Raw genomic sequence first — 12650 nt, 5'->3', positions numbered from 1 at the left:
TATGTGTATGTACACACACACGCACACATATGTTGTCTACCCCCCTTAGATGGTTAGGTCTTTGAGGGTGAGGACTATCTTTTGCCTCTTTTTGTATCTTAGCACTTAAAGAGTGCCTGGCACACAATAGGTGCTTAATAAGTGTTGATTGACTGATAAGCAAATTTCTAAGACTATAAATTTACAGAGAAAATGGCAGCCTTCGTTGGTAGTTTTCTCACTAGTTCCCAATACTTATGAAATCATAGGTCTGTCTAGTGAGTATAGAACTTTCAAGCTTACAGAGCACTTCCCTCACAATTCTGTGGGTTAAGTAGGGGCAGCCAGGTGGCGCAGTGGATAGAGCACTTGGGCCTAGAGTCAGGAAGATCTGAGTTCAAATAGGGGCTTGGAAGCTTACTAGCTGTGTGACCCTGGGCAAGTCACCCAAACCCTGCTAGCCTCAGTTTCCTTATCTGCAAAATGGGGACCCACTGGAGAAATAAATAGCAAACCACTTCAATATCTTTGCCAAGAAAACGTTGTCCATGAGATCACGAAGGGGCAGATGACGACTAAACAGCAACAGCAGTATTATTATCTTTATTTTATAATTAAGGAAATGAAGGTTCAGAAAAATGAAATAACTTGTGGAGATGTACATAGTTGTTTTTAACTAAGGACAGAGGGGGATTTGGGGCCAGCCTCTGTTAGGAGTAACAAGTATAGCGTTCTCTAGCAGGACAGAGCTAGAGCTCATGAGTTGGGTGAAGAATAGCCGTCTAGAGATGCAGTGACCTGGGACAACCCTGAAAGACTCGACGGGGGCTCGCTATCCAGAGACAGAACTGTTGGAGTCATCTTTCACATCAGTGTGTCGTTTTTGGTTTTATTTGGGGATTCGGGTTCTGAACGACTTTGCTCTTACAACGATTTGACCCACATGGAAGTGTGTTTTGCATGACAATAAAATTAAAATTAAAAAAAAAAAAGCTGTCTAGAGCTAAAGGCGTGCCACCTTGTCTGCCAAGGCGTGGAATTCCACAGGGAAAGACCAGGAACAAGCGAGTCTTGAGCCCAAGGAGTAAGGCTCAGGTGGCGCCAAACAGAGCATGTTAAAATAGTTAAGCGCTGAATGACAATTGTGTGAATTCTCTCTCTTCCTCTCAGCTTCCTTCCTCCATTTTCATTAATAGACCAGCTGGCTGGGCAACTGGCCCTCCACTTCTTTGCTCCTGCCGAAAGGAGCATTGTCTCAGGCCAGGAATCTGGGCATCACTTGATTTCCTTGAGATTTTTGTTTTCTAAATTAGCAAGTTAAAATTTGTTCATTTTTCCCCCTTGGGTTAGGGTTGGAGGGAGAGCAGGGAAGATTGGTTACCAAGTGCTTCATAATCTTTTTTTTTTTTAACCCCTTTCCTTCTATCTTAGAATCAATACTAAGCATTGGTTCCAAGGCAGAAGAGCGGTAAGGGCAAGGCAATTGGGATTAAATGACTTTCTCAGGGTCACACAGCTAGGAAATATCTGAGGCCAGATTCGAACCCAGGACTTTCCATCTCCAGGCTTAGTTCTCTATCCACTGAGCCACCCAACTATCCTTCATCAGTCGGAGGAAATAAAGGCTGTTCCGTAACTGATATTAGGAGAGGGGATTCTTACATGTTGGGGAAACAAACACAAATCACAAATTCTGTCCTCTTCTCTCCCCTCTCCCCTAACCCTTGCTTGGATTTGAAATCAAGCCGCTGGGACTCAAATCCCAACTCCAATTCTTAGCGAGTGACCACAGGCAAGTCAACTGAATCCAAACCTCAAGACTTCATCCCATGTGGTCTCTGGTCCTCTTGGAAAATAAAGGACAAACAAAATAGGAAGAAGAATTCTTGTATCACCTAGCTCACCAATCATAATAACGGCTTTGTAAACCTATACATTTGAGTCATTGTTAGCATTATTCTTGATACCCTTATTGACCAAGGAGCAATTCCCCTACTTCTATGTTTCCTTGGCCGTTTCCTTCTTTTCCCTCCAGACCAGCCCCCAAAAGAATTGCTGTGGTAGTCCCCCAAACCTCTCCTTTGTCTTCCTGCTCTCCATTTCTTCTTTCTTCTTTTCTGGAGACTTTCCTGTCCTGGGCTTGGAGAGAAGGGACCAAGCCCCAGGACTTCCTGGCTTGACCCATCTCTCACCCTCTAGGACTCCTTCTTTGCCTTTCTCCTTGTGGCTTTTTGGGGTCAACATTCACTTATTAAGCTCCTGAGATGTGCCAGAAATTGTGTTAAACCGTGGATTTCACAAAGAAAGGTAAAAAGTCCTGCCCTCAAGGAGCTCATGATCTAATAGGGAAAACACCAGATGAGCAGCATCTATGCCCAGAATTGGTGATCCCCACAGAAGCTGGGCACTAGCATTCAGGGGGGCCAGGAAAGGACTTCCCGAAGACTTTGGCATTTTAGCCGAGACTTGAAGGAAGCCAGGAGGCAGAAAGGAGGAAAAACACTCTGGGCACTTACCAAATGTGCCAAGGCAGGGCGTCTGGTACAAGGAACAGCAAAAAAGAGGATTACATGGTGGGGAGCAGTGAGGGGGAGGGCAGGGGTCAAAACAGGAAATATCTGTGGAAGAGAATTAGGAACCAGACCTTTTGGGGTGGGTGGTGGGAAGAGAGGAGAAAGGAGAAAAAGAGAGGACAGGATAGAGGAGGGAGCAAATGAGAACATGAAAGAGAGGAGGAGAGAGGTGGAATATTGTGAAAGATAACAGAAAAACTGAGAGACAGAGAATGAGAGAATTTTTTGATGGAGGAAAGATGATTTTTGGACATAGTTCCTGTACAATCCTCTGGTTGGGAAGCAGAGCCATCTGGTTCATTTTTTTTTTTTAAACCCTACCTTCCATCTTAGAATTAATAGCAAATATCGGTGCCAAGGCAGAAGAGCAGTTAAGGGCTAGGCAATGGGAGTTAAGTGACTTGCCCAGGGTCACACAGCGGGGATGTATCTAAAACCACATTTGAACCCAGGCTTTCCTGTCTCCAGGCATGAACCACCTAGCTGCTCCTGATTCCTTTTCAGTGGGATGAAACAAAAGCTATCCCATAACCAGCATTTGGAGGAGAGGGGATTCTTACATCTGGGGAAAACAAACACAAACTACAACTACGGGCCTTATTTTAGAGATTATCCTGAAATTATTACATGTAAAGGAAATGGGCAAGAGAAAAAAGAAACCCTCTCAAGGGTCAGTCTATCTCCAGGATTATCCCCAAACATAGTTCAGAGTTCCTAAGATGACCTGGCTCAGAGTTTACATTGATAATATGTACTTTTATTCAACTGAAACATCTGCTAATTGCCTACAAATATAAGATATTTTGCTAGGGGCTGGAGTTGACTTCATAAATCAAGGAAACCTCCCCAGAACTGCTGCCCCCACCTCCTTTCATGGGATCTTAGATTCAGGATTAGAAAGGACCTTAGAGTACATATTAAAAGTCCCCTCCACCATTCAGGCTTATTTTCCCTTAAAAACAAGCAAATAAGTATTGGTCCCACGGCAGAAGAGTGTTAAGAGCTAAGCAATGGGGATTAAGTGATTTGCCCAATGTCGCATAGCTAGGTACTATCTGAAACTAGATTTGAACCCAGGTTCCCCCACCCCATCTTCAGGATAGATCTTGGTGCTCTATCCACTGTGCTACCTAGCTGTCCCTCATTCCCCTAAATTTTGACCATAAGTGATCTCTTCCCTTCAGAATCCCTAGAACACTTTCCATCTATGTGATGATACCGTATGCTGTCCCACAGTAGAGGTATTTCTTTTTTCATTTAAAAATTTGTTACATTAAAATACCTAGCAAACTCCCTCTCTCCCTCCTGTCCCCACACTACAGAAGGCATCATTTGACAAAAAGATATATATATATATAGCTATGTCTTACTTCTGTTTATCAGTTCTTTCTCTGGACATGGACATGCACAAGTCATTCTTCAAACAGTAGTTCTCTTGCATCTGCTCGTTCACTCTTCATAATTTCATGCAGGTCTTTCCATGTTTTTCCAAAATTAACCTGCTTGTCATTTCTTATGGTGTACTAGAATTCCATCACAATCATATGCCACAATGTAGTTAACCATTCCCCAGTTGATGGACATCCCCCTTAAGTTTCCAGGTCTTTTCTAGCACGAAGAGAGTTGCCATAAATATTTTAGAACTCAAAGGTTCTTTTCCCTTTTCCCTGATCACCTCAGAAAATAAATCTAATAGTAGTATTATTGCTGGGTCAAAAGATATCCACAGTTTTATAACTCTTCATAATTCCAGGTTGCTCTCCAAAATGGTTGGATCAGTTTACAGTTTCACCAACAGTTTATTAGTGTCCCTAGTTTTCCAACATTTGCCATTTTGCCCTTTTAGCATTTTAGCCAATCTGATAGGTGTGAGATATCTCAGCATTGTTTTGACTTGTATTCCTCTAACCAATTTAGAGCATTTTTCATATAATTATATATTGCTTTGACTTCTTTAGCCAGAAACTGTTTATATCTTTTGATCATTTATCAATGAGAGAATGGTTCATATTCTCATATATCTGACAAATTTTGCATATATTTTAGATTTGAGACCTCTATGAAAATCTGTCTATAAAATTTTTTCCCCAGCTTACTGCTTTCCTTTTAATCTTGGCTGCATTTGTTTTATTTGTACAAAAACTTTTTTCAATTTAATGTTTTCAAAATTTATCCATTTTTCATCTCATGCTTTCTATCTCATTTGTTCATTAATTCTTCTATCCATAAATCCAATAGGTAATTTGTTCCTTGTTCTTCTAATCTGCTTACGATCTTTTCCTTTATGTCTAGGTCATATATCCATTTTGATCTTATCTTGGTAAATGACATAAGATATTGGTTAGTTTCTGCCAGACAGTTTTCTAGTTTTCCCAATAGTTTTTACCCAATAGTGAATTCTTATTCCAAAACCCTGAATTTAGTAGAGGCATTTTGGAATTAGGTATAAAACAAAGGAAGCCAAGGCCAGATGGTGGCTGCCATTGTGAGAAATGGAATCTCTGCTTCATGATTACAAGGAGTGGAAATGAAGGATGAGCTAAGGAGGCAACTCCTCATGAAAGGGGGTTATAACTTCTTTTATTAAGGGGAAGAAGAATAAAGTCCACTCTCGGTCTAAAGTTTAGACTTGGTTGCATTCCCACCATTACTGTTTAAAAGCTTAGGCAATAATATAGGATTTCCCACGTAATGAGGGTCTGGCATATTCCCAAGTCACTTAAGATGGAGGCACCCAAATGGGAGATGCCAAGGACCTGATTCTGGGAGACAGGACAACTGGCCAACCATGGATGTTCTGGGGGTGGCCTACCACTTGACAGCTTTCTTTCCATTGGCTATTGTGAAGATGGGATTGACTCTCTCCTTGCCTACTTTTAAATTTAATCAACCAAAAGGTACCCCCCCCCCTACTTGACACTAAGTAGGGGAAGTCTGCAAGCCACTTACTAAAGTGGGTGACAACTCCTGAAGCGACTGACCACCGCCTGGGCAGTGCTAAGCAAATTTAAAGACTGTAATTGGTCCCCATAAAGTGGAGGAAAGGACAGGAAATGAACTTGAGGACTCGGTGGTAAATTAAACAAGGGTTCCACCCACTTGGCCTCCTCCAAGAAGGGGAATCCTCTCCAGAACTAATCTCTCCAGAAGCCAGGAAAGGAGGGTCAGCTTTTCACTCACCCAAGCCGAAGCTCCAAAGGAGAAGATCTAGAAGCAATCTTACCAGAAGCAGTCCAGGAGCCAGAGTCCCAGGTCCAAGTCATAGCTCCAAGCCACAGTCCCATTCCCAGACCCTCCAACCGGAAAATTCAGGAAGAAGACGTCTTGCACAGGAAGTTCATGATCTTTTATAGTCCTTTTTTACGTTCCTTCCTGTCCCTTCCTCCACTTTATGGGAACCAATTGCAGTCTTTAAAATTTGCTTAGCACTGCTCAGGGGGTGGTCAGTCACTTCTGGAATTGTCACCCACTTTAGAAAGTGGCTTGCGGACCTCCCCTACTTAATGTCAAGTAGGGGTGTCTATGCTTTTGGTTGGTTAAATTTAAAAGTAGGCAAAGGGAGAGTCAATCCCATCTTCACCCTGTATAGCCAGAACTGCCTGTGTCTTTAAAACTATCTTACTGGGATATTCTCTTTCTCTCTCTCTCTCTCTTTTTTTAGTCAGCATCCAAGGCTATATTTCACTTATTCACAAGCCTATAGTTCACTTATTGAAGATGATACCATGAAATAATGTAGAAATGGGCCTGAAGGTCACTTTTCCCCTCCCTTTTGGACATGTGGCCTCTGAGAGATGGACTTGGGGTTTTGGTCTGTTTCCTTAGTCCACTTTAGTTCTAGGCCCCCCCATTCCAGGAGTTTGAGTCATAGAAGGTCTTGGAGCCCAAAATTCCAGGCTAGATGCTGCAGTCAGATCAGTAGAGAAGCTGTCTCGAGATACAAGCTGGGGTGGGACTGGCAGGGGGTGGGTGGAGTGGGAAGGTCCCTTCTGGGCTTGGAATTTGGTGGGACTAATGATGTGGAGAAACTGAATTAAATTGTGGTCTTCTACAACAACACAGGTCATGGTCATCCACATTCCTCCACTCCAGCTTGTTACATCCTGCCCATCCAGGGACCTGAGACAGGGGAACATTTAATTGATAACACGTTGCTCACTCAACTGGATGATTCTGGGTAAAAGCTTTGACAGCTGCTGAAAAAACCCAGATACTTTTCCTTTAGAGTTGCCAGTTTAATACCCTGTTTGTTTTTCATCATTAAAGGAGATAAACCAAGAAAGTATATTCTTCCCTGGTCTAGAGGTATTTTCACCTCTCCGTGTCTCAGAGGGTTTCATTTTTCTGTGGTTTACTGCTAAATCTGAAATGTTTACCTCTGGAAAATTGTTCTGGAATAAAAATGAACCTGTCTGGCCATTTTAAATTGCCTCTGTCTGATTGCTTGGGAGAACTTCTCCATTGCACTGAGTTAATAATCCCAGCCCCTGGGGCGCATTTATTCAGAGTAAGGGATGGTTGGGAGAGTGCAGAGAACAGTCCATCATGGGTATATTCATGGCAGAAGGTAGGGTAGCCCTGTCCCTCAGAAAGTGGAAAAATAATCATATTTATCTAGTGTATTAAAAGTTTTCAAAGTATTTAAGTAATTTTCACTCATTTGAGCCCCCAACAAACTTGCAAAGTAGTTGCCATTATCCCCATTTTAAAGTCTGAATTTGCCCAGGGTCACATAAACTGGTCAGTCTGAGGCAGGATTTGAACTTAAGGCTTATTGACTATAAATTCATCTCTCAGTAAAGCCACCAAAAAGGTATTGGCAGACTGGGAGGGAGAAGATAATGGGTGAGGGTGGGAGAAGGTTTTAAGGGGTGGAGAAGAAGGGACTGGGTGGGGGGGTAGGGAAGAGAAGGCATTAGGGAGAGAAAGTATTGGGAGTGAGGGGAAAAGTACTGAGGTAGAGAGGAAGAAGGTTTTAGGGGTTAAGGAGAGAGAAAGTATTAGAGGGAGAGAGGGAGGCAAATGAAATAGGCCCCACCTGAGAAAAGTGGGGAGAAAAGTGACCATGAAACATGGGGTGACTGGATTCTGCTTTTCTACATGATGCAAGATGAACCAGCATTGGGGGCAGCTGGGTAGCTCAGTTGATTGAGAGCCAGACCTAGAGATGGGAGGTCCTAGGTTCAAATCTGGTCTCAGACACTTCCCAGCTGTGTGACCCTGGGCAAGTCACTTGACCCCCATTGCCCACCCTTACCACTCTTCCACCTAGGAGCCAATACACAGTTATTGACTCCAAGACAAAAAGGGTTTTTTAAAAAAAAAAAGATGAGCCAGTATCCCTTCCCATGGCATCTCAGGTCAGAAACCCAAGCCACAGCAGAGTGGGCAGAAAGCTGTGGGGATGAAGTGGCAGATTCTAGGGAGGAATTATAGACATTCCTCTCCCCACCACATCAGCACCAAGTCTTGGGAATTCTAATCAGTCATTCAGTCAGTCAATAAACACTAAATACTGGAAGCAGCCTCACTTGGGAACCAGAGATCCAAGCTCTTGTCTTCCTTCTGACACTAACTAGCCCATGACCCTTGGGCAGGGGCTCTTGGCCTCCTGTAGATTATCTGTAGGATAATCGTGGCAGATTATCTCTTGGATACTCCCCAAACTCTGTTAACTACAGTGAACCTCACAATCCTAAAGGAATTGTTTCCATAGTTTTATTTTTGTTTTTTTTCCAAGTATAGTTTTTATTTCATAATCATAAAACTTAACTCTGTTGTCTAAGCTAGACTTGTAGAAGGAAAAGGGGGAGATGAAATCCAAAGGTAACTGCAGCACATGAAAGCAACAAGGATTACAGGGTATAAAAAGCAGATGGGGTTCAGGAGTGCTCTCTCCAGCTACAGAGGATTGTGGCTTGGGGGATAAGACAAACGCAAAACAAAACAAAACAAAACCTTATTTGAGTTGTCCGCATTTAGAAATGGTGACCTTCTTACTGGTCCTGCCATCCCGAGAACCGAAACTCTCCATGATTTCCACAATGTTCATGCCTTCTTTCACTTGGCCAAAGACCACGTGCTTGCCATCCAACCAATCAGTCTTATCAGTACAGATGAAAAACTGGGAGCCATTCGTGTTGGGTCCAGAATTTGCCATGGACAAGATGCCAGGGCCAGTATGCTTCAGGATAAAGTTCTCGTCGGGAAATGTGTCCCCGTAGATGGAGATGCCACCTGTGCCGTTGTGGTTCGTGAAGTCGCCCCCCTGGCACATGAACCCAGGAATGATTCTGTGAAAGCAGGATCCTTTGTAACCAAATCCCTTTTCTCCGGTGCTCAGAGCACGGAAGTTTTCTGCCGTCCTTGGAACTTTGTTAGCAAAGAGCTCAAAAGTAATCCGGCCCAGAGGCTCTTCATCAATGCTGATGTCGAAGAACACGATGGGGTTGTCTGCGGCATCGGATGGCGTGTCTGTGAGCTTCCGAAACCGAGTCTCAGGTAGGTGTTCTATGGATGGCTTGAATTGGAGGATTTTCGACGGCTTCTGAGCCTGTTTTCATTGTTTTAGAACAGTTCGTCCAATTCTTTTTATATACTACTCTTGTTCTTTATACACACACACACACACACACACACACACACACACACACACACACACACATGACCTGGGTGTTAAGAAGGGGCTACCTCCGACCCGAGAACAGTAGGGAGAAAAGTGGCCATGAAACTTGGGGGTGATTAGGTTCTGCTTCTCTACATGATGCAAAGTGACCCAGCATTCCTTCTCATGGACCCTAAAATGAATTTCTAGGATCATAAAAGGGCCTGGCTAGTCCAATTCCTTCATTTTACAGATAGCCCAGAGAGGGAATCAATTGACAGGAGCCAGGATTTTGAGCCAGGATTTTAATCCAGGTCCTCAGGTCCAAATCCAGGCCTTTTCCACTGTGCTAATCAAACTTGGACATGGTTGGGTTGCTTTTTTAGGTAACTAATTTAATTCCCCAGTTGTTTGGCTCAGCCAAATAGCCACAGCCATTCTTGGACTTCTAGCTCACACTGATTCATCAGGAGGATGAGGGTTGTGTGTAGGGGAAGAAATCCCTACTTGAAAAAGTTTGAAAAAAAAAGTCCCAAAACTTAAAAGTAAAAAAAAAATTTTTTTTCAATAAAAAAGAATTTGTTTTCTCTTCCCTCCCACCATTCTCCAATTTAAAAGAAAAAAGAAAAACACAGCCTTTGTAACAACTAAATATAATAATTAAAAAAAAAACAAATCATATCCATGTCCAAAAAAAAAAAAGGTGTTCTCATGCCCCTTGAGCCATTCCTCCTCTGACAGGAAGTGGGCAGCCTGCCTCATCTCAGACCTTTGGAATTATGGTTGGTCACAGCATTGATCAAAGTTCTTAAGACTTTCAAAGGTATCTTTCTGGACCATGGATGTAGGCTCCCCCACACAGCTAGGTGAAGAAGGACTCCTTCCTCATCAGATATCTCTACTGCTTATCAGCCATCACCTGCTTCCCCCCTACAGAGAATTCCCCCTATCATCCCAGCAAGTTGTGAGTCAAGGTCCCCAGAGTTTCTAAAACAAGTGGCCTGATTCAGCCACGTAACCCATATATTAACCTTTCCACTTTCTACTTTGATCACCTTGGCCAGGTCTATGAAATTAAAGGGGTTGAACTAGAGGACTCTTACATCCTTCAAGCTCTAAATCTGTGATCCCAGGATCCCCAGGATCTACCTCCCTTAATCCTCTCCTCCCTCAATGCCCCAAGTTTCACCACTAGAGATTTAAAGAAGGCATTCATACACATTCTGGTTGACCCTTTGTCAAGAGTCTGGTAAGGGCTAAGAAGTTGGCTCAGATTATTCCTTTACTCCCTTTTTTAAAAAATCTAAGATTATTATTTAATACTTTGCTTTCTTAAGTCTCCTCTCCTAAGTTGCACATTTCCCTGGAAGGGAGACCACCCTTCAGTCTCCAACACCCCAAGATAAATGAATTTTATGAGCTACTTTCTCCAGGCCAAAAGGGTCTGGGGGTTGCAGAATTGGGACTCATGGGTAGAATACTGAAAGGGACGGACTACAGGATATAGAAAAAATAAAACAAGGCATCTGTCGGGATCAACTGTTTTTAGAGAGGGAATCCTAGCCCAACGACACTCAATGAAGAGAGGCTTCCTTGGGATGACTTTATTTGTCTTGGTGTCACATATATGTATCTTCCTCTTCCTCTTCGATTTTACCAGACTTATAGGAAGAGGGTAAAAATGGAGGTTGATAAGGAGCCTGGGGAAGATCATTTTTCAAACCAGTGGGCTTGGGAGAAGACAGGGGAGAGGCAGTTGGATGATGAGGTGTGGGTACAATCACCTTCTGCTTCATGGGCTGCAGGACTCGAGGCTTAGGCAGGATATGCTCCATACTTCGCTGCTGAGGACGGTTGCTGGGTCCAACAAAGATCAGGTAGGTGATGCCTCCCATGAGGGCCCCCAGTGGTGGGGCAACCACAGGCACCCACCACCAGCTCTCTCCGGCTCTGCAAAGGAGACAAAAAGAAAAGTCAAGGATGAAACTGAGGCACAGGTAAGAAGAATTCCTGGGTAGGTCTCCTCAGGAGCCAGATCAAGTTTGACTCCCTCCCACGCCCCTCAAATACATCCCAGGCAAAGTTCTCAATTTTATCTGTAACAGAGGGTCCTGTATAACTCTCACCATGGAATAATTCCAACCTACTTTCCACAGTGAAATCAGATTGGAGCAGAAAGGGGGAGACTTAGAAGGCCAGATCCTTCTTTTTACAGAGAGGGGAATTGAAGATTGGAGAGTAGAAGTGAGTCCAATGGCTATAAAGCAAATCAGGCTTCCAAGCTCCCAGGCCTGAGCTCTTTCCATTACACTGGGCTGGGAACACTGTATTTTCTTTGCAGGAATCTGTCTTATTTAGCAAACAGATGCAAAAAGTCAAGGGGAGAAAAAAATCCCCCCCCCCCTACATTGAAGGGAAAACGTTTGCTGCTATATAATCCCAGTGTGGATAACTGAAAGCTCTTATTTCTCATTCCTCTTTGACTGGCTTTGCTCTTAAGCCCCAATTAAGAAAATCTGCACCTTGATCACATGTTCATGCATTTTTTTAAAACCCTTACCTTCCATCTTAGAATCAATTCTGTATGTTGGTTCCAGGGCAGAAGAGCAAGTAATAAGGGCTAGGCAATGAAGTTTAGGTGACTTGCCCAGGGTCACACAGCGAGGAAGTGTCTGGGGTCATATTTGAACCCAGGACCTTCCACCTGTAAGCTTGGCTCTCAATCAGCCACCTAAGCTTGCCTTCTTCATGAATTCTTCATATACAGTTTCCCTATACCACCCAAATTCTGCAAGAATGAAAAAACCTAGTAACTCTCCACCACCAAATCTGTTCCTGGGCAACTCTCCATATTAAGACAACTCCAGACACTTGAAATTCTCCCTTTTCATGGAAGGATCCCCAGATAATGCCAAGCCTCCCTTGGTCAACCTGAGAGATGGTGTTTGGGAAGTGTCTCACTCAGAGTCCTTAGGAGAGAGCCGTGTCATTCTGTGTCATTCTCCATGGAGAGAGTTGGGTTTTTGGTTTTTGTTCTTATTTTATATCTCCACAGAACACCTTACCAGGGCTTTTAGATAGCAAAGCTTCATTGAACCCCTACTAGGACGGTGTACTGGAAAGTACTGTGTGACCTCTGGGCCTTAGTTTCCCATTCTGTAAAATAGAAATAGTATCCCATCTCCTACAATGTTCTAAGGATCAAATACTTGATGCAAATCACTTATCATTTATAAACCTTAAAAGCTCTATGTGGAGGGGGCAGCCAGGTAGCACGATGGATAGAGCTCCAGGCCTGGAGTCAGAAGGACCTGGGTTCAAATATGACCTCAGACACTTCCTTGCTATATCCCAGGCAAGTCACTTAAAACTCTAATTGTCCAGCCCTTGCTGCTTTTCTGTCTTAGAACTGATATTAAGACAGAATGGAAGGTTCTGTTTTTTGTTTTTTAAAAAGGCTCTAAATTCCTTTTCTTTCTTCCTTTCTTTCTTTC

The 12650-nt window shown here is 43.3% G+C and overlaps 2 protein-coding genes across 3 annotated transcripts in view; both read right to left on the bottom strand.

The window, feature by feature from the left end:
* Positions 1–8268: 8268 nt before the first annotated feature.
* On the bottom strand, positions 8269–9278 carry LOC123250661 (peptidyl-prolyl cis-trans isomerase A-like). The gene is made up of 2 exons (XM_044679847.1): positions 9243–9278; positions 8269–9105 (listed from the first exon to the last, which is right to left on the bottom strand). Exons 1-2 carry the CDS (start codon positions 9276–9278, stop codon positions 8512–8514), a joined length of 630 nt encoding a protein of 209 aa, XP_044535782.1. The 3' UTR covers positions 8269–8511.
* A 1467-nt stretch (positions 9279–10745) lies between these two features.
* The window catches only part of AQP7 (aquaporin 7), an 18259-nt gene continuing 16354 nt past the window's right edge, over positions 10746–12650 (bottom strand). Inside the window, exon 6 of one of the 2 annotated variants that reach the window (XM_044661493.1) lies at positions 10746–11106. In XM_044661493.1, the coding sequence (XP_044517428.1) occupies positions 10776–11106 (331 nt within the window). In that variant the 3' untranslated portion in view covers positions 10746–10775. The remainder of the gene's footprint in view (positions 11107–12650) is intronic. The other variant, XM_044661500.1, reaches the window with a different exon arrangement.

The sequence above is a fragment of the Gracilinanus agilis genome, chromosome 1 (assembly GCF_016433145.1).
Source record: "Gracilinanus agilis isolate LMUSP501 chromosome 1, AgileGrace, whole genome shotgun sequence".
NCBI classification, from domain to species: domain Eukaryota; kingdom Metazoa; phylum Chordata; class Mammalia; order Didelphimorphia; family Didelphidae; genus Gracilinanus; species Gracilinanus agilis.
The sequence above is the reverse complement of the archived record's forward strand: the minus strand, read 5'-3'. Positions and strand labels throughout refer to the sequence as shown.

What these genes read in the sequence shown, in the direction of transcription:
- LOC123250661 (XM_044679847.1), bottom strand. Translation starts at nt 9,278, where the DNA reads ATGGCCACTTTTCTCCCTACTGTTCTCGGGTCGGAG. An exon ending in CTACTGTTCTCGGGTCGGAG is followed by an intron (nt 9,106 to 9,242) that starts GTAGCCCCTTCT and finishes CAATGAAAACAG; the next exon opens with GCTCAGAAGCCGTCGAAAAT.